Source organism: Apium graveolens, chromosome 6 (genome assembly GCF_009905375.1).
Source record: "Apium graveolens cultivar Ventura chromosome 6, ASM990537v1, whole genome shotgun sequence".
Lineage (NCBI taxonomy): Eukaryota > Viridiplantae > Streptophyta > Magnoliopsida > Apiales > Apiaceae > Apium > Apium graveolens.
The window spans coordinates 209732628-209755295 of NC_133652.1; the positions used below are offsets into that span (position 1 = coordinate 209732628).

General features: G+C 33.3%; 1 protein-coding gene across 2 annotated transcripts; it reads right to left on the bottom strand.

Moving 5' to 3' along the window:
* Positions 1-4690: 4690 nt before the first annotated feature.
* LOC141666621 (structural maintenance of chromosomes protein 3) lies at positions 4691-21545 on the bottom strand. 2 transcript variants are annotated; one of them, XM_074472723.1, is made up of 31 exons: positions 21373-21545; positions 21037-21086; positions 20890-20928; positions 20723-20798; positions 19455-19493; positions 19254-19321; positions 19078-19149; positions 18528-18607; positions 18353-18431; positions 18143-18260; positions 17887-18062; positions 15632-15877; positions 15436-15557; positions 14573-14717; positions 12864-13036; positions 12674-12773; positions 12164-12300; positions 11718-11919; positions 10987-11074; positions 10755-10905; positions 9841-9991; positions 9565-9756; positions 9302-9485; positions 9135-9205; positions 8893-9044; positions 8141-8309; positions 7905-8051; positions 6391-6486; positions 6046-6220; positions 5185-5376; positions 4691-5020 (listed from the first exon to the last, which is right to left on the bottom strand). In XM_074472723.1, the coding sequence occupies exons 3-30, from the start codon at positions 20902-20904 to the stop codon at positions 5186-5188; spliced, it is 3615 nt and encodes a 1204-aa protein (XP_074328824.1). In that variant the 5' UTR covers positions 20905-20928; positions 21037-21086; positions 21373-21545; the 3' UTR covers positions 4691-5020; position 5185. The 2 variants fall into 2 exon arrangements, with proteins under 2 accessions (XP_074328824.1, XP_074328823.1); XM_074472722.1 differs by having other exon boundaries at positions 21033-21086.
* Positions 21546-22668: the final 1123 nt, after the last annotated feature.

Here is a 22668-nt window from a genome sequence, read left to right on the forward strand (position 1 = left end):
ACCCAAAGTCTCATCATCAACAAGATGGACTTTACCAAGATTTCCAACTCTGAAATTTAACATCAAATCCTTGCAAAGGGTAGCATGGAATGATGCACCAGAATTCATAACCCATGATTTTATTGAACATTTAACTCAACAAATCAAAGCATCGTCATCCACCACTTCTTCAACTACGTTAGCTGAATTATCCTTTTTACTCTTTCCTTTAGGAGCTGCGGGAGCCGTGCACTGATTTCTGAAGTGACCCTTCTTCTGACAATTCCAACAAATAATATCTTTGTGATCTTTGGATTGTCCTCTCTTAAGTGACTTCGATCTGCTACACCCCTTATTTTGCCCATTTTTGAACTTTATGTCTCTACTCTCAGCACTCAACAAGGAACCTGGCGAATCACATGAGTTTCTCCTACGAATATTTTCTCCAAGAATCGAATCTCGAACTCCATCAAAAGTCATCTTACCGCTCCCGGATGAATTACTAATTGCAGTGACAAAACCTGACCAACTGTCTGGTAATGACGATGCCAACAATAAAGCCCTTACTTCATCAAGGAATTTAATATCCACCGATGTCAATCTTGCTAGGATAGAATTAAATTCATTCACATGATCAGCAACACAATCGCCTTCATTTAATCTCGTGGCAACTAGTAAGAGAATCAAATACACCTTATTTGAAGCAGACGGCTTCTCATACATGTTTGACAAAGCCTTGATCAAACCATAAGTTGTCATTTCCTTGAAGATATTATAAGCAACATTCTTCGCCGAAGTCAACCTAACAACCCCCATAGCCTGCCTGTCCAATAACTTCTAGTCTTCATCCCTCATTGAAGCTGGTTTCTTCTCTTCCAATGGTTCATGTAGATTTTTCTGATACAAATAATCCTTATTTTGTATCTTCCAAAACCCATAATCTTTGTCATCAAATTTTTTGATCATTACCTTCCCGTCTTCTGCCATCGCTCCCACTTGCCTGAAAACCTAATCTCTTGATACGGCTTGTTAAGCAGGCCTAACTCCAATTAGTATGAGGCTTTTTGGGATGTTCCCAATAACAAATTCGTACGGGCTCGGCCCAGAGCGGACAATATCATACTTATGTGGATTTAGTGTTAGGAATATGTTGTGAACTTGATGATAAATGATACAAAACACCTTAGTAGATTTAACTTAGTGAATTTTATAGCACTCGATGGATGATCAAATATAGTCCCGACGGGTGATTCAATATAGTCCCGACGGATGATGATTTGACATCCATCGAGTGAGTAGCTTATGTAATAATAAGTATTGTAGCACATTTCTGCAAACAACTTTGTGTAGATTCTGTAGGAGCTTATGAGTCATGTTGACTACTAGTAGATATGCAGAATAGGTTGATTAATTATAAATATGAGATGTCTTGTAATTCTGCATAAGTGAAATGGAGTCAAGTGTCAAATAGCTACCCGACGGATGATCAACAAAGCTACCTGACGGATGATCAACAAAGCTACCCGATGGATAACAAGAATGTACCCGACGGATGATAAATTCAAATATCTGTTGACGGTGACAACACATTCACATGCGTTGGGTGTTTGCAAAAGGAATGTGGCAGCCTGTTTAGCAGGAAATTGAGAACAAGGAAGCATTACCATTTCCATGCAAGTTATGAAGATTTTCAAAGGTGCTGGAATAGAGTAATGAAGCAGCATGGAGTTAGACTTGATAGGTTTTGTTTTATTATCCTGTCTTATTATCATGTAAACTTGGTGATATATAAACCAAGTGTAGCTAGTGGAACAAACTTAACTAAGCAAACACATTTTAGGAGAGAAATAACAAAAGTTGTACTTGTCAAGAATTTCTCTGTAGTTTGTTTGTTCAACTTGTAAAGCAGCTGTGAGCCAATTTGAGCTTCACGGAGTTCTCAAATCGATATATATATATATATATATATATATATATATGGTGGATACATTCAAATCCACCAGAAAGTTTTAAAAACTTGTGTTTTTATTACTTTGTATTTGATTTATTTAATCTTTTCATTCCGCACTTTGCAAATCAAAACACATATATATCTGTCGAGTTAGAACTGTTTTAAAATCTTGAAAAAAAAGCCAGAATTACATTCAACCCCCCTTCTGTAATTCTTGTTATATTGTTAGGAAATAACAGTTAGGCCTCCTTAGTAAGTCTCGCCGTGATCTATTATTGATCATTTGCAAAGATATACCGAGTAACTCAACATCTCTTGTTATCTTCGTCGCTCTCTTTACAGAATATTGAGCATAAGGCTCAAGCCCTTGTTTATCTAGCAAAAGAATAAATTTTGTGTTTGTATTTGTGTGAGAGACTTGTGATCAATATTAAATTTATGATCACGAGCAAGGGCAGATTTATATAGCGGTCAACGGGGACACGTGCTCCACAAAACAAAACAAAAAATTGTAGCTTTTTTTCAAAAATTATAAGATATGAATAGAAAAAATGACAAAATTAACACTTTTTGGTCTAAGTGACAACAAGACCTATTTTCAATATTTTGGCCATTTAAACCAATCAAATACTCATTCTCAGATCGGATATCTCAAAAAAATTTATTTCCTAATTTTCTTATGTAAAAGTGCATTTTCCGAAAAAATTCAAAAAAAAATTGAAGTACTCGGTTTGAGAATGGGTATGGGCATATAACCAGTCTGAGAAAGAGAAAGCGTATCTCGTATACCAAGTCTCAGGAAGCGTATTTTAATTTTAAAAAAAAAATAAAAAATTATGTTAAATACCCGGTCTGAGATGGCGTATTTCTATTATCCAATCTGAGAAAACGTATCTCGTTGATATATTTTTGGTCGCATTTCTTAAATTTGGTATTTAGGTTATCAATTTTAAAAAATGTGTTATTTAAGCCATCACCCATATGAATATGAATAATTTATAAAGTACCCCACAAAAAAAGGTAAAGTACCCATATAATACTACTAAATCTTACATAATTTTAGTAATGTTTAACTTTAAATATAATAATATAATTAAAAATTAAAAATTAAATGGTTGAAATACTAATTTTAAGTATTTACATTTAAAAAAAATGAAAAATATAATAAAAATTATACATAAAAAAATTAAATTTGGATCTCTAATGCGTAATATTGTCATTTAAGTACTTGAACAATTATCATATATCGCAGTAGTATAATTAGCAAATGCTACTACTTCAGGAGAAATGCTCGACATAACCGGTCCAGAAAAAAGGTACAAGAGCAATCAGCATTCAGCGGTTGTGTTGATGTCAGAACGACCCTGAGACTATTTTAAACTCCTTTTCTTTTCATCATTAACATTTCTACTCATTTTCTTTTCATCCTGTAGACTATGGTACATAAAATTTACACTCCTTTCCTTTTCCTGCTAAACTCGTATATTTTAAATCCCCGCTGGTTTTGTTCTCAGGAAATCCCGATTGTAGTTATTTTTAGTACTTATATTTAGTTTCTTCCCCGTCCGTTCTCCAACCCAAACAAGTAAGAGGTAATTTGACAAATCTGAACGATTAGTATTTTAATATTTAATAATTCTGAACAATAAAATTTTGTACCATCTGACAAATAAAATTTTGTACCATCTCTGAGTGCCATTTTTTCTGATAAATTAAGCAAAGTTCAAAGTAGAATTTGACAAACACCATATTCAAATTGTATATGCTTTAACGAATAAAAAAAATAAAAAAGTTAAAATTCATTCATCAGATTATCAAGTAATAAACTGAATTTTGCTGAACTGCAAAGTTTTAAAATTTGGTTATAACGGAAATTTATCTAAGGTTTTTAAAAGGTTTGGAGTCAGTGTTATAGATTTCGGAAATCAAAACTATTCAGCTAAGATACCGATTTACGATTTATCGGGCGATTTTTAAAAAATCGGATGATTAATCGGCGATTTATCGGAAATCGGTCAAATCGGACAAATATTTTTGACCGATTTTTGAGCGATTTATCGGCAATTTTTGAAAAATCTGCCGATTTCTATAACAGAGGTTTGGACCAAAAATATATTACATTTTATTTAATAGAAGATTAAAATATATTATAACAGTGACCTTCACGTAGATGTCACCACACTTTGGGAGTAAACGTGTGATATATCATATATTATAGGTATTCATGAATGGATCAGGCAGAATTTTAGAACCTAATGGTTCAGCAATATATATGAATATATATGATGCGGTCAGCTCCGTGAATAAAGCCCAGACGGTCTGAACGGGAAGAATCAGCCAGATAAATTGCATTGAGGTCTATTCAGTTCCAAACAAATGGCCCCTAAGTTTCAACTCTTCAAGTTAAATGGTATTGAAAATTCCCCATTTATCCATCAGCAAGCTACATTGCTTGTCAAAAGCAGCTCATGCCAACAATATATTTTGTTTAGATGAAATATAGATATGTCTTTACTAACATTCTGTTTGTGTTGCGAACACAACTTTTACAAAATGAAAACATCAACATGCAGAGAATTCACTATATATTGAAACTTTAAATTAATATACACTCGCTACAAGCTAAATTTTTCAAACTTTTCAATGTCCTCGTTAGCCTGCTAACGGAACACGTAACCTAGTAGTACTACCTGGGGCACGAGTACACATACACACCTGTGTTTCTTGTTTAATTCTTTACACCAAGACAAAAACACTGGGTATGCCAAACAAGGAAAATTTTGTGCAATAAGCCAAACACAATTTTAATGGGGCATCTAAAGACAGATTACACACTTCCATCACCATCATCATAACGGAATATCAACAACTGAATTTCAAATCATCACTGATTAAATCTACATGTTTTTAAGCTAAACAGAAATTCTGTAAACCCTTCTGATTTGCATAGCATACCATACAGCTATAAGTTAGGTAAATTGTTATCTATACCAAACACCATCAACAGCACTTGTACAACACAAAGCAACAATCATTAGACTCAGTACAACCGCCATCTCAGAAAACATTCACAGTGATCTTTAAACTCCTCTGCACAAAAAGATGTACATAGATTAGACAGATCATAGAAGCCACGAGGAAAGATATACAAATAACACAAGGCATATCTAGAACAGTTTGGTCTTTTGCTTGGGGTTACATAAAACTAGCCTGTAAAGTGTCAATTGAAGTTTGTAAAAAAAAAAGATTCCTACCTCAATCAACCTTGTGAGACTGATCATGCTCAATAAAGTCCAATGCTTCTTCCCGTGAGACAACATTGACGCGGCTAACCCGATTTTTATGTGTCACCCCATATATCTTGTCAGCGACTTTCACAAGCTCTTGCCGGAAAGTAGTTGTTATAAACTGTGTGGTTTGCATGTCTGCCAAACGACGCACCATATCTATCAAACAAACGTTTAGGATAACAGATAGGTAACAAGAGCAAAAGGGCAATTTGAACAAAATATTAGCAGAGATAATCTTTTGTTATAACAAGTATGTGAAAGTGATCTAATTTAGCAAAATAAATAAAGAATGATCACAGAGCATGGGCCTTCCAAGTTCCAACTCTCATGTATATTACAGATACATTTAAGCTCTATTGAAACAAGCCACTTTCCTTTAGGAACACCAAAACAGTTACAAAGGGTTTCCACCTATAAATTTATGCTTTTAAAAATATGCAAGTCAGTAAACAATTCATTTTATAATATATAAGAAAAAGTCAGTTACTAGTACACAAAGCAAATAGGGCTTTGCACATGTCCAGCTAGGTTATATGTCATATAGAGAAGCTATATAAAGATGTATGACAAGAAATTATATCTAAAAAATCTCAACATCTCATGAGCTTTAAAGGACATGAACAAACAAGTGTTTCACTGTGTAACAATTGTAACAAGCTTCAGGTAATAATGGCATGAACCAAAGGTCGGACATATAGGTTTCTTGTTAAACCTTCAATTATAATTGAGATGGTAAAGGATGAAAATGTCAACCCATTGTAATCTCTGTGAAAAAAATAATACCTCACAAGTGATGCAAATGTATGTTAATAAGAGAAAGGATACTTCCAACAGCAGTTCTGTACTGCGGATCTAACGCAGCATCTATCTCATCAAATAGATAAAATGGAGCAGGATCACATCTCTGTATAGCAAAAATCAGTGTCAGTGCAACCACGGTTTTCTGACCGCCAGAGAGCTGCTTCATAGACTGTGTCTCTCCTTGCCCGGTAAAAGAAACCTATTTTTTGAAGACAATTTTAGGTAACATAACATCAAGGAACTCGCAAAATAAACAATTCTAGTTTTACACTAAAAGATACAATTTGCATTTAGTATCACGAAACATACACAAAGTAAAGCAATTCTAGGCATAATATATCTATCATTGCACTAAGAGATACAACTTGCCTTTACTTTCACACCAATGTATTTCTCAACCCTTCCTTCCATATCACTTGGACGAGGCCCATCTTCATCAGGATCATCATCAAGTTGATCAGCATCCTATACAAGTTTTAAAAAAATACACATCAGCAGGCAGGCCTGAAACACACACACTGGCCCAAAAAAAACTGATGTACATTGACAACGTAAAAGATGCAGATAGATCACACTATGTCAATATCCATACGCTTATAAGCCCATTATCGATCTGCTTATAAAAGCTGATATAAGAAAAGGATCAATTGAGGGTGAAGTAGTGCATACATATGACCGTGTAGCAACACTTCATCATGAGAATGAGATAATCTCCTGTTATAACATGCAAGAACTGAAGATGCACTAGATGGTACAACACCACAAATGAAAGATCACACATATTATGGAAGGATACTGTCCCTGCGACTCTCATGTTTAACATATATTTTAGGTAGAAAACAAGGAACAGTATGACAAAAGGTAAAAGTAAAATAGAATAATATATTATACTGTATAAGTTATGAGAGTTAAGTAGACAAGAGAATGCAAATAAAAAAAATATATAATAGTAAATATTATGAAAGGCCTGTCAAAAAAATATTGTGAAAGGTTTATGTACAAGAAAAGTCAGGGAATTCATTTGGAAAACTGGCAATCAAGAAGCCCAGTAAAGTTCTGAATGGAATGGTCACTAAGCATACCTAGAATGGTTACTATACTGTCTAACCGGCCTAACCTAATGCTAATGCAGTTGTTCAGCATTGATAAATTGGTGGTGAATAGGTAGTTCCCCAGGTAATTCAATCTTTTTCTATTAGGACTGTTTTTTCCACAATACCCGACACTTTTTAGTATTTACACCTTTTAAAAATGTGATTTTAATCTTTTTAATTAATTTGTTACTCCAGCCGAGTAAAATCATATGAACATATATCACTAAACTAAAACTTGATAAATGAATAGTATTGTTCAACTGTTGTGTCGTAGGAAAGGGAAGGAGAACTGAGGCGAATAAGTATCTAGTTCCTCACAAATATCTGTAGAACGTGGAATAAAAGTGTTCCGCTAATATGCTCTTCGCTTGTGTCGTCCCCAAGTGAAGCTATGATATTTTTTGCTGCTTCTAATACTTAAAACAATACGACTTTAGATTTGCTTTAATCAGACCAACCCCACTCTCATGTGATGATGATACATGCACAATGCCCTTAGGTTTCACATTTTAATCTCCTTGCATAAAGCTCAATTCTCAAAATTGTCATACTGTGGGAAGATACTTAAAAGAGTCATTATGCACATAAATGACATAAGAATTCTCTGTGAAACTTGTTTCAGGTGTAGCAAGATTTTCATTTTAAATTTACAGTTAGTGTTGCACAGCAGCACAAGCTTCATAGAGTACAAAATACTGTATAAACATTTATACAGCAACATACACCTACAAAAACACAGGATATATCTGGAGGGCCTAATAAAAAAATAGATAAACATGGGATACCTACCTTTTTCTTCATCATAACCAAATGACCATGGCCATTTTGGACGAGTTCAGAGAATACTTCACGAAAATGCTTAGCAACACCTTTAAATGTACGTTCTATCGATTCATCCTTCCTCTGATCCAGCACAGTTATTAGTTCCTTGATTTTCTGTGAAAAGAGAACTTATTGTTGAAATATATGCTAACATGTAGATCCATCTGTAAAGCAAACTCTGTCTGGAAAAGGGAGAAAGTTACCTCATCACCAGCATTCAATTCTTCTTGTCTTTTCTGTAGCTCTTCCCTTTGATCTGTAAAATTTTGATATTGATCAAGTGCTTTCTTGTTGACATGGCTGAATTGCTGCAGCTGCTCATTACACTTGTGAAGCAATTTATATAACTCTTTTATGCTTTTCCTTTTATACCTGGATATAATAGAATAACATGAAGAAAAATATTATCATAACAGAAGCTTAAACTGTACAGCATAAATGCTGCAAATTACTTAGTAGAACTGTAGAAGACATACTAGCAGCAAACAGCACTTGTCCAAAATATGTCCATTTGTGAAGATATATGAGATGATATAGTCACACTAATGTAATATCAAAGCAACACATGATTATAATATCAATTAAACACAAGATTATAGACGTTTATAGTTCACACCATTGATATCAGTCACTTTCCCATCAACAGACATTAACTTCACATAATAGTAGTCTGGTAGCAATATATCAATTATCTAGTTACAGTATGTTGCTATAAAGAACAAAGGTAGATAAAACAAGAATATGTATCTGTAAAGTGGTAATACCAACATCATAACTTGAAATAACATATCTTAATACCATCCTACTTATTTGCAATGTTCATGTAAACCTGGTTATACAACTAACATGCTATATGGTTAAGCAACTATATGCTCAAGTACAATATATGACTAAGCAACTACATTTAACTTGATTATTAGATTATGTAATCATGAACCAGGAAGAGAAGCAGTACGTTTCAAAAGCATCTGAAGATAGAGGACCCAGTTCCCTGATTTTCTTCGAGTACTCTTCTTGTTTCGCAAAAAAAGTGTTCCTTTTACTTAATAGATGTTCCAGCTCCTTTGCTTCATCCTGAAGGGTCCTCTGATAGTCATCCTCCAAGGTCTGCACTCATCAAGAGACATATAAGCATAAATGGGACAATGACAACACACATAGTTGGCATCTGAATTTTCAACTCGAGAAGAATATAACCTTTAGCTTGTTTTTTTCGTCCTTAATCTTTCTAAGTTTTTTCGTGCGTTCTTCTATGCTTTCAGAAGCTCCTGTGAGATAAATTTCGTTAAATATATAACTTCTGATAACTTATTACACAACACCACAACTATGTACTTAAAGGAGAAGCATCTTAGACTATGTACTTTTTAGCTGTTGTGTCACGTCATCCAGTAACAACTTGGCATCCCTTAGTTCTTGCCTCTTAAGTTCAGCTTCACTGTGTAGCATTTCAGGCTCTGCAGATAACTTTATTGCCTCAAGTTCTTGCTTCCGCCTAACAAGATTTGTAGACAGATTGGTCTCTAGCTCTGATTTTCTTGTTTCAATCTGATTTGTCATACAAAAAGAATAAATAAGATCAAGTAGCCATATAACAAATGATTAATACCACTAGAATTCAGCAGACCTCTATACGATTTGTCCTGCATGAAATGAGCCTCTCTTTCAGATCAGTTATTTCAGGGTTCAATCGTGACAGAGAGTCTTTCTCCTCTGGACTCAGGTGATCAACAAGTTCCGTACCCATCTCATCTTTTTTCGTAGCCATACTTGCTTTAAGCCGATCAATTTCACTCAATACCCTTTCAAAAACCTTACGCTACAACATATCCTTCCAGTCAGAATTATTTAACTTCAGGAAGCAATGATTAAGTTGATTAGTACTATTGAGAATATTGAATACCTTCTTCTCAAGCGCTTTAGAATCGGAATACTTCTGCTTATGAGCATTGCTTATATCTTGCTTAATCTGTTCCAATTCAGATTTATCATGAGCCAGCTTGGCATCATTCTTTTGCTGCTCAGATACATGTTTATTAATTTCCTGATCTATCTGTGAGAAGAATTAAGTGAAACAAGTTTTGTTCAAATTGCATGATAAAAATTTCATTCTTTCAGAAACATAGGGTTCAACCAGATTCACTGCCATGTGTTTCTACATATTTAAAGGTGTTGCTTTATAATGAGGGATTTACTAGTCAACATACAGAGAAGTAGAGACAAGCAACAAAATGAAACCTGATAGTACAACATATCTTCTGGACAAGGAGCATAAAAAACTTTTCTTAAATTTACAAGTGAGAAGAAAACCAAATCATTTCCGAACAAATTCAACTCTATTTACAGTGTCCCAGAACATATGCCTTTATTGTCCATGAATAAATTACACACCACAAAATCATAGAAAACTCTAAAAGGCGACCGACACCAATATTCATAAATTCATATCATTCCACAAGGGCCCTGGAACATTAAGGTCTAGAACCAATAAACAAACAGCTTCAACCTTTTTCTAAAAAGATGATGTCATAAGAAAATGTAGTATACTACTATACTTTGTAAAATAAGCGTTCTACACAGAGAAAAAAGTAACATTGAACCTAGCCTTTGTTGAAAATAACCCTCTTTATATGTAAAACTGAACAAATAGTCAAATACCACAGAAAACAGAAACCAAATCAGTAAATTATTGTTATTTTTCCTAGGAATTCTACATTGCACTTGACAAAAAGAGTGACACATGCATCAAAAGCATATACCAGTAGCATAAGCTTATATTCCTTTAATAAAATAGTGATGGCAAATAGATTAAGGATATCTTGGAGCTTAATTTTAACCCTCTCCAACTCCTGTTCTTTCTCACCAATAGACTGTGTATCCTGTCTAATAATGTTCATAAACTTCAGTTTTGAGCGTCTATGGTCATAAAATCCTCCTGTCATCCCACCTTTCTTGCTCACTTGATCACCTATACACGAAAACAGTATTAACTTGACAAGCATTAAACACCAAACACAAAACATTTGCAATTCCAAGTATAAGAATAAACCTTCCAAAGTTATGCAGTCCAAGCCATCAGCTCTTGCAACCTTGGTTGCCACATCCAAATCTCGACAAATCACTGTTCTAGCAAATACCTATTTGTTTACCAAACCATGAACACAGTGGTAAGTAGTTGGGTAAAATTCCAAAACACAAAGCTAAAAAAGTAACTTTAAAATATAATTATGAAAAAACTATATGGAAAACAAAAAGACTGGACTTAAAGTCAGCATTACAAGAAAGTGCAGCTGCTGTTAACATCAAGAGCGATTAGTAGAATTATATGAAAATCATTTCTTTCGTTTCGTACATGTAAAAATTATAATAATTATACCTCCCGCTGATTATTTGAACCCACTACTGCTATTTCATTGTACACAGCACAGGCCGTTTAACAAGATTCCTGCTACAGCACTTATATAGCTTTTTATACAAGAGACAGATCATATAATACTGCCAACTGCTATCAATAGATCCAGAAAATAGTAAAGATATTAAGATAACAACTAGAATAAATGCTAATGAACATGAATATGTCAAAGAATAGGAATCAGCTGTAAAAATAATTACATGAAACACTTCCATGACCTCATTCAAAAAAGAATGACTATTTGAAAGTTGAAATATCCAAACAAATAAGATCAGCATAATATAATAACTGAAACATATTTGAAACATCCGAACAAATAAGATCAGCATAATATAATAACTGAAATAAATCCACATCACACATCTTACCTGGGCAAATGCAGGATTGTACTTGGGTAAGAATTTCAACTTATTTAAAAGTGCAATCACATCTGAGCTCCGTGGATAAACAACATGAGGAGCCTTTACCCTGTTCAATGGTATAAATGTAACTCGTCCACCTTTTTGTGCATTAAGATGTCTAATTATTTGGGTAGATATCTCATCATTTTCAACCACCACGTGGAACAAGCTGCCAACATGTAAAAACTAGGTTACTAACAATTGTCATCATTTTTTAACCACCATGTGAAATAATCTGTCAACATGAAGAGAAAAGATTACTAACTAATGTACTACAAGCATAGTATAGAAGAGGATGAAATATACATTTAGCATATAAACCAGCTAAAATGTATGTGGGCTTATGTGTGTCTATATACATAGAGAGGGAGAGAGATTAAAAGCATTAACCCTGCAGAATGCTTTTGGCTTACCTATTTCCAGCAGTAACTTCAACGGCAGTGAAAAACTTCTCGTCACAATCCAGCAACTCTATAATCGGACCAAATACTCCAGAAATCCTATATTCTCCACATATCCGCCGAACAGAATTCAGCCCCCTTCTAATATCCTAAGAACAAGACATACGGGTGACAACATTAGGTCATCTTGTAATTTCTTGAATAAAGAAAGGCAAGGAAGAAAAGGAAAGTAAACATGCTTTTACAGCAGTTTTCAGATACCAATAAGAGGCTAGATGGAATACATTTTACTTCAATTTTTCCCTAAGAGAGCTCTTGCAAACTATATTGAGTAGATCTTGCACATTTTCTCAATTTAGCCATTTAATTAAATGTGATATTTACACAAACAACACTTCAAGAACGCTTAAAAACAAATAGAATGATAAACAGAAACAACTGAGAAACAAATTTCCTACAGAAAGGCATGCAAAGAAACCATGGCCAAGTAGACAATTTCTAAACTAAATTAGAGTTACTCACACCAGGAGTAGCATGATCTAGGCTTTTTTCTGCCTTCACAACTTCTGATTTAAGCCTTTCAATTTCAGCAGAAAGTTCATTTTCTTTTTGCCACAAGGACCTGAAATCATTTACAGAACTTAATCATGCAGCAACATTCAGATTGAAACACATCGGTAGCAAGATACATTAGATGTGAAGATAATCCTACTTTCTCTCGTCATGAAGCTTATCCCTCTGTTTTTTATACTGATTAAAGCCTTCACGGTATTGACTAATAAATGATTCTAAGGCTTCTGCATCAGTTTTCCGACCACTAATGTAGGCATCCTTCTCTTCTAGATCAGTTTCAAGCTTCTTGATTTCATCTGTAAGTACTTTCTCCTGAAATATGCGCAAGATTCAAACCAAGTGCTTTAGGAGAAACATCATTATAAACCCAAGAAACTGTTTCAGATCGGAATAATTATTATACTAAATAGGCTTTTCATGATATGAAGGGGAAAAGATATTATATACACTTGAGCTAGAGGAGCATTAGACTGACGGGTTAAAAAACATATATAAACAATTTTCATCATAGGATTCTACGTACAAACACAGGAAAAATACTTGTAAAAGACAAGAAAAACAAAAAAGACGATAGGAAACTAAAAGCAAATATTACTTCTACAATACTCAAGTGGTGATAAACATCCCTACATTACAAGAATATAACTAGCACAGCATTTTGATCTTTCCTAACAGAACTCACAAACTCTCACGAATTGACTTCCTGGTAAAAAAAAAAACATTTGTCACACAAGTATGATTAGAAAATGCTACAGCTGTTAATTCAATAAAAGGGATTAGAAAATTAGCATAAACTCAAGATTATAATAGAAGTGAAGACTTTTTGGATAACTTTCGAATTCGGTTCTATTAGAGATAAAGAGAGAAATTGAATATTGGTCTAGTTGTAGGCATGTCTGTAGTCACCATCACCATGAAACCAATGAGAACAGAGGGAAGCAATATGATTATGAGGGTAAAGAGATGAAGGACATGAGATGAACATTAAAGGATGGACATGGCTGGCTTGAACATCTGTAAATTTAACAGTTCGTGAGCATGCCACATTGAGTAGCAGATCCACGTAGAATCAAACAGTCACCGGTCTTGAAATTGGGAGGAGGGGGGGGATTAAGTTAGGATATAGAGAAAACAGTCTTTAGATTCCCATGCAGATTTTTAAACCAACTCCACTTAAAATCCTGTGGCTTAAAAGCTGACGAATGCCACAAGATAGATCCTGCATTATGGGATTAAGAAGGGGGGCGATATGATAATTATAACTATTCTCTGACAGTTCCAGTTACCAACATTATCATTCAACTCAACAATAAATTTGTAATCACATACCAAACATTATCATTTGTGACGAAGCTCTTCAGATAATTTACCACTGCTTTTAGGCGTTAAATTAAAATGAATGATAGAATAACATGCTTCTAACTGTAGTTCTTTATTTTATTTTATTATATAGAAAATAGGAGAGAGAAAACAAAAAGCTCGAGAATAGCCTTTGAATCAAGGTTCAGCCACTGAACTTTAGGTTTGCAAAGATCCCCCAACAAATTGAGTCATCTCTAGGCATAAGTTTACATATATACATATATATCAAAGCTTTTTTTATTTCTAAATGACAAGGAACCAACAATGAAAGAGCAAGGACAGGAGAGCATTTAAAGTAAATAGCCAAGAAAGTAAGGAGAGCATTCAAAGTAAGCAATAAAAATACACCTTAAATTTTGTAGAGCTCAAGGAAAATATTCTCTTAACTTGTAATTTGTAACAGTGTAACCCCCCCCCCAAAAAAAAAACACACACACACATGCAATTGAAGTCTACTGCATAAAGTCTTCCGAATAGCAACTTTACCTGCGCTACATTTGTAGATAAAGCCCGTTTGTATTCATCAATTTCCTTTTGAAGCCATTTATCACGAGCAGCTTTATTAGCAAACTGGGTAGCACGTCCTTGTTTCTGATATAGAATGCTAAGCCGCTTTTCGCGCTCCATAATTCTACGTAAAAAATGTATTGACATCTTATCAAATTGTACTTGAATAATCTTCAAAACATTTTCTTATGAACATTTGTGCAGATAAAACAAAAATGCATTTTCAATGTACATAATCTCTCTCACCTAAGATATAACTACTCCCTCCATGATATAAAAGGAAATGATGTTATATAAGAAGTATTCATTGGAGCCTCTCACAAAGTTCACCACGAACATCTAATGCTTACTAGCAAATTGTTCGAAATCAGTTGAAGGTCTTTCACAGGCAAAATGAATTTATAAGTGCTATTAATAAACATGAACGGGTTAAATAGCAACTTTTACTCTGTTCTGATGCAAGACTAGTAGAATGCATCATGTCATTTGATAATTTTGGAGACTTTCATAGACAGACATGACTGAAAAGAAGTCTAAGAACAATATGAAGTGGGCTAAGAAGAAAATTGTAAAGAGCACAGATGCCTGATCCCAAAGTTTGAGAATCTATCTGCAAGGCTTAGCCATGCAGATATCCCTCTTCTCTTGGTACTAAGAGGTTGAGAACTCATGCCTCACTGAAGTTGGGTATTAAAATCTTTGAAACTGATATTTATCAAAATTAGTAATAATAATGTTCGACAATCTATAAATTATTTCATGCTCAGAAAATAACATAAATAACATGTGCACATAAAAAAAATAGTTAGAGAATCACTGCAACAACAAACTAGAAAACGTACTCTCTCGTAATACCCTCCTCCTCCATGACTTGATTGTTATACAAAGGCTTGATATTATTAAGCTCTTCTGTAGACTCCTGAATTTCCCTCTGTAGAAGCTCGAGTTGCTTTGTTGCATCGTCCTATATCAAGAAATGGTTAGATCAGCACATGGAATAATGAGGGATATAATACATCAAAACAAATAAAGGAACACCTTTGCTTTAATGTTACTAAAGATCTTTTCTTGAAGATCTTTGCCATCAAGCTCAAGTTGTGCATGCATTTTTATAGCTTCAGTCCGCTGCTTCTCAACAGATTCTTTCTCCTTGTTTAAACTTTGAATTTCTTTGGTAAAATCTTTAAATGCTTTATCCAACTCTTTGGACCTTTCGTGGGCATCTAGCACATTGTTATACATCTTCGTTGAAGCTTCAGAAACTTTATTACGAGCATCATCTATCTGCATAAGTTGAACATGCACTTGTATCCAATCAGTGTGTCTTCAAAGTATGGTCAAAATTAAATTCTAAATCTTAACAGAAACTACTATGCATGGCACGACACATATAAACAATTGGTAGATCATAACACACATTTACAATCTCTCTACAACCTGGTTAAAGCAAGGTACATACCATGAATTGCATGAAGCACTGATAGATAAGCTCTGGAAAATTTTGATGGTAATTGTACAAGAATTAAAAACAAATCATATCAAAAGCAACTGAACGCGAACTGACCTGCAATTTAGTAATATTATATATCTTTAAAAGACTGCCAAATCTATAATCTTTTGTGATTTCCAGCAACTACTTCCCCAAAAGAAGCAATATAGGTAGACTTAGATGCAAGACCATAACAAAGAGCATTTTTATTCATAATGAAACAAATTTCACTACTAAACTTATATGGCAGCATAAGGGAGAAGAACACCAATCCCAATTAATAAGATTTAAAAATAGTTGATTTATAAAAATATGAGTTTTATATCTCTATTTGCAATGAGAAAACTGCAAATACACTGGAAATAAGTAAATCATCAACTACATAAAACTCCACCAACTAACAATATGTACCAAATCCATGGTAAATAAAATCAAACATCTAACATGTCTAAAAAATTTAACTAAGTATCTACTTCTACCTAAAAAATACATGAACAATAAAGTCTTTCCATTAATTTCTCAATCATTTTCCCTTCTATAAAAATCTCAAAGAAAAGTTCCTCAAAAGCATAATGTAAAAAAGAAATCAAGCTAGAGATTCAAGTACATAATCAAATTACACGCCTCCCAAATTTTAAGAAAATAACTGACTACTCGTCTGTTTTGACTTTTGAAGGCTATGCAAAAAAAAAATCTGGAATGTTGAATTTAAAATCAGAAATTGGGTTCGAGTAACTAATTTACATATTTCCCTGATACAATTCCTATATCATTTTTTCAAACTTCAGCATGTTTTGAGGGGTTTACAACCAGCTAATTCTAAGCTTCCTGGTTGTCCCTGATACACAGCAACAAATTGATGCCTCTTTAAAGAGAAAAGGATACGTAACTTGGTTTACTGAAACTTTTAAAGCTGTGGCTAGAAATGTGGATGATTTCAGCATCCAGTATAAAAGGTCAAGGACTACAATGGTTAACTTGCGAAAAGCAGCACCTGATTCTATAGATTAACAGAGATTTGGGCACTTGCCCATCTTAACTTTCACAATACTAATAACTGCAGAGGAGTGGTAGATTTCAGGACTCCAACAGTTTCCGGCGAGGTTGCTCTCTTCCTTTTGTGACTATATCTATTAACTGAGGATTCACTATAATAGAATCTCTGAAAGTAAGATTTTTTTGGCAGATCTTGCTTGTGTCTGATTTAGGTCTTTAGATGCATTAGCTAATCTGAAGTTTAGAGATGAATGGTAGTAGTGGTTTACCATTATGAAGATCAGGCATGTGGGGTAATGATCATTAGATTTAACTTATCTAAACTAGTGATGTAAAAGGGAAGCTAGAAGAAGGGTGATGTAGACGTTATAATCAAGTGTAGCAGCCATGAGATGATTTGTTGTTTTTTCCTATCACTTGTAAGTCACAAATAAGTAGCAAACTTTAAATTACATAAAAATTATGAGTTGGCCATTAAATATCATTGACATGATATCAGTTTGATCCTTTGGTTTTACTAGCAAGCAATAAACAACTATTTCCGCATGGATGATCATAGTATTCACAACTAAAACAATTGGCATACATTAAAAGAGGCTTTAAAAAAAAGTAAAATGAATTTAACAAACAGTTATTTTGCTCCAAACTTCAAACAAGATGATCAAAAAGGAAAACAGGAAAATACCATAACAAAAGAACACAAACTCTTTTCTTGCTTAGGATTGCAATAGCAACAGGAAGCTCAAACAAATTTTTATTATAGGTAAAACTTCTTCTGTCGCTAGAATAAGCTTCGAATATGACTAACCTCCACTACTTTCTGCCTTGCATCATGTAGTTCTTTGTCATATATTGTATACTCTAAGGACTTCCTTTGCTTGTCTAGCTGCTGATATTTTTTCAGCTCTGCCTTCTCTTCATCCAGCTCTCTTAATCTCTCATCCAAGTATTGAACAACTTGAATAATTTGATTCCTCTTATTACCTAATTTTAAATATATAATAAAAAATGTAAGAAAACAAAAAAAAAACTCGTGCAGGAACCAAGACAACAGGGATACTTGCCAGTTTCTTGCATAATTTTAAGACTCTCACGTCGCCTTTCTTCATAAACTCGAGTACCTCCAATTTCTTTCAGTAGATCCAGCCGCTCTGAATCTTTCATCAGCGTCAATGATGCAATCTATTTCACATCATAGATTTATACATCTAACTAAAAACACACAACATGTAAACTAAGTATAAGAACTACAATTGCAGTAACAAGCTTCATACTTTTCCCTGTTGCACAACGTAGTACGGATTTGAGCGAGAGAAACCAGCACTTTCGAGTAAATTCATAACTTCTGTCTTCCTGCAGATTTGTAGTAAACATTCTCCCTGGTAAGCAAGAAACAAAAACATATAAACAACTAAAGTTCTTTACTAGAAATATTGTATCATTACTCACGTGATATGCTTCCCGTCCAAAAAATACTCATCCTTCTTTAGACCAATGGTTCTCCGAAGCCGTACTTCCTCCTTGTCAACCTACCAAAAGAATAATATGACATGAAGGCCAACTAAGGGGAACATTGTCTAGTTTGTTAAAACAGATACGTTATGAGAAGCAAAAATACAAAGGCACGATAAAAAGTCTTTCTCACTTAAATTTTGACATGGTTATTTATTTATTTTACATGTCATCACAATCTACAAAGCCAATTTACTCCAAGTCATAATAAACTGACAAGACGCATGCCGACAAATCGTTCAAAATGTACCATATATTATTGTTTTGTCCAAGTCAGCACGGCGAAACATTTAGATAATTCTATTCCATGCCACTTATTACAAGAGAATGGGGCATTAACCCCTTAAGGATAATAATTATTAAGACGGTATTATTCTATTTCCTATAATATTTATACACAGAGAAACAATTAAATCATAACGTAACTAGGTATAGAAGGGGGGAAACAATTAAATCATAACTTCAACTCAGCATAGAAATGAAGTACCGGAATGCGGTTGTCAGAATTATCAAACACAATCTCCACAAAAGCAGATAACACTTGGTGACCTGCACCTTCCTGGACAATATAAAATGTGCAACAATATTATGTAATTAATACTTTGAAATATGCAACTTCGTACATAAAATGCTATCGACAGAATTATCAGAAGTAGGACATACATGGAGAAATGCGTGCCTATCTTCGCTGCGCAAGTTATGGAAGAGATCGCTAATTACAAAACGGATTGCTAGAGAGGAGCAAAAAACAGATTAAATTAGGAACAAAAACATGTAAACCATGTGAATGTTATTACTCCATATAGACAAAGAAATAGTAGCAAAGGAATGAACAAAAAAAGAGGTGGTCTGTAACTTAATTACCATGAAAAAAGTTAGACTTCCCAGATCCATTAGCACCAACTGCAGTTTACAAACCATCGGAATTGGTTAATAGAAGTACAATAATATAACTAAGTTTACTGCAAGATTATACAAAAACAGATCACCCACTAAAGGACAGACCAATGCAGACAGATTACTGTTTATACACGGTAAACAAATGTAATGCTGTAATATTTCGAATTTGGATCTAACGATTATTAAGATTTTCATCAAAATTAGTTAAAAATAAATAAGGTTACTGTAAATAATATTTAAAAAAATGCACTAATGGTCAGATAGCCTTGTGTTTTAATTTAATAATCAAATTAGCTTCAAAGAATGTGCAATATTAGTAATTGCAGTCCGTATTTTCAACTACATTGTGGATAATCTAAATAATTGCATAACATAAAAAACATGGGTTCTTACTAATTATATACTAGACCAGACGTCGACGCATACAAGACAAGGGCGGGAACTTGATTATTTCCAACTGTTTCATACTGAGCTTATCTTATATAAGCAGCATCCTTTTTTTGTTAGGTTGTAATGAATATAGTAAAAAATTAGAAATGGGAGCTGACAAATGATAAATCGGTGGATACACTTTTAAATTACAGAGTTTATCTTTTGTTATTTATTGTATAACAGCTCAATTGCTTTGCTAGGGGGGGGGAAGTAGTTGAGAAAGAATGGGATTAGAATTGTCTTAGTCAAGAAGGAAAAAAATGAAAGATAATAAAGGTTGTCAATATATATAGTCACTGTTTCTAAGTCAATAGTTCTTGATTAATATACAGGAAAGTGTCACCAGTGCCTTGCTAAGGTAGATCACCTTACAAAAATAAAGACTCCTCTAACTAGACAGAATAACATTTTTAAGAAACCTTGTAATAATAAGGAGCACCCATTTGAATTCATTTTAACTAATCCGACAAAGATTAGTCATATTAAGCAAAGAATTGTCATGATTATTATTGACTGTTTGCACTGTATTTTTAATTTATCTTCCGTTAGTTAAATTGAGAACGTTCTTATCTTCCGTTAGTTAAAATTGAGAGCATTTCCGAATCTTGACAAATTATTAGGGTCAGTTGTTGGGCTGGGTACATGAACACCAGTTTAAGGGCAGTTAACTAGATTTTTTAATACAATAATAAGAATACATCTATCATAGATTCTAAACATACACAAACTGAGAATCCATGCAAAACAAGAAAGCTACTTATACAAATAACTGAACAGATAGAGTAAATAAAATATTTTACCAACACAATTAACTTTAGAACTGAAAGGCTCAGTAGCAACTTGTTCTTTATAACTCTTGAACCCTTCGATAATAATCTACAACCAAAATCACGAAAGCGTCAATCACCAATTACTACCTCCGATACTGAACAATTTAAAAAAAAAACAACACAATAAATGTACTTACCTGCTTAATAAACATATTGCGATTAAATTCCTCCTACTCCTGTAAATAAACATTACATTATAACAGCATAATTAGAACTACATAAAATAAGTGTCCTCTCTCTCTCTCTCACTGTGTAAAATTATAAATGAATCGGAACGTACCTACTTGAATAACGATATAACCAAAATCCGCTCAGTCCTTGATCAACAAATGTCCTGCACGACGAGATTTAAAAAAAAAGAGGCTATCACAACAATTTAAAAAACTGAAACCCTAATTCTCACTCTCCGAGTTAAGACAAGCATAAATACACATACACACACGAATTAGTAACAAGAGTAGTAGTCATAAACATTATTCGGAGTAAATATACAGAAAATACGTGTAGTAACGTGAAATTTAACCGTGATATGATTAATAACAGCATAATCCTGTGCGCTAGTGCGTGAAAAAAGAGATACGGAGATGAAATAGTGCAAAATTAAGCAGAGGAATACTGACCTGAGCGATGTAATTGTGAGGAAACTGTAAGTGATTTTGGGACAAGTGGTGAAATATATGTGTGAATGCGCGTGTATGTATATGTATGTGTATGTCTATATCACTATCAGGCGCGGAAGAATGAAATGTTAAATTCTGCCCCAAATTTTTGGGCGCCGGGAATGTTCTCTTTCGGGTCGGGTTATCGGGCATGCAACGTGTTTTGGGATCGTTTTTTAACTGGGTAGCGTGTATTTGGGGACAGCATGCTCGGTTTCGGGACAAAATCGAAACCATTCAGTTTTGAAATTACAAACTACAACCGACGGTTGGATTTCGATTTCGGTTTCGGTTTAAAAAACGTCATTTCGATTATAGTCGGCTCAGTTTCGGTTCTAAAATCAACAAATATAAAACTAGCATAATAACCCGTACGAGGCACGGATCATTTTCTAAAAAAAATTTATACAGCATGCAATTATAATGTTCTTATTTGTTTTCTTATTTGTAAATATTGTACAATATCTAATGTATATCAAATACAAATTGATTGTTTATGAACGTGTATTATTTTTATACAAGACATTATCAAATTACACAACGTTTCTAATATAACTCACAAAATATATATATATATATATATATATATATATATATATATATATATATTTGTATTGTATAATTTGTATTTTAATGAATCAATATAAACACGATAGTCAATGTACGTTTAAAATGAAACGATTAAACATAATATGTAGAATGTCGTTAGTATGTTTACAAAGAAAAAACTAAATATTAAAATATATGTTGAGTTGACCAAATTTTTTAAATTTTATTTAAATAAGCTATGTACCGGTCTAATTATTACTGAGTTTACTACTAACTTGCAATTAACTTACTCAATTTAAAAAGATAAAAAAATGCATAACTGAAATTAGAATGACTTGTAATTATAATATACAGTAATGTAAAATTTACACTACTGCTAATATAAAAGTTGATTTTAAGAAAAATGTTAATTTTTGAAATTCAACGTATGTATGTATGGAAAAATGTTAATTTTTTATTTACACTACCGCTAACAAAGTAAGATTAAGTTGTATGTGTGTGTCAACATGTAAATTATCATATGTTACATTTCTTAGTAAATTACGATGGTTTCAATTATTTATATGCTAAATATCTTATTTATGTACATGTATAATCATTATTAACATCTAGTGAGACAATTGATTACTTAAATAACATGCATCTATAATTATTCAAAAAAAAAATTATGGAATAAATAAATTGCGATAATTTATATATGGTATTCAA

Bases quoted from the DNA above. Each gene is read 5' to 3' on its own strand.
- LOC141666621 (XM_074472723.1), bottom strand. The intron at 8,310-8,892 runs GTACTGCTTCTC...TATTATATCCAG, and splicing joins TCTTCAGATGCTTTTGAAAC to GTATAAAAGGAAAAGCATAA. The intron at 6,221-6,390 runs GCAAGTTGTATC...TTCAAAAAATAG, and splicing joins ACATTGGTGTGAAAGTAAAG to GTTTCTTTTACCGGGCAAGG.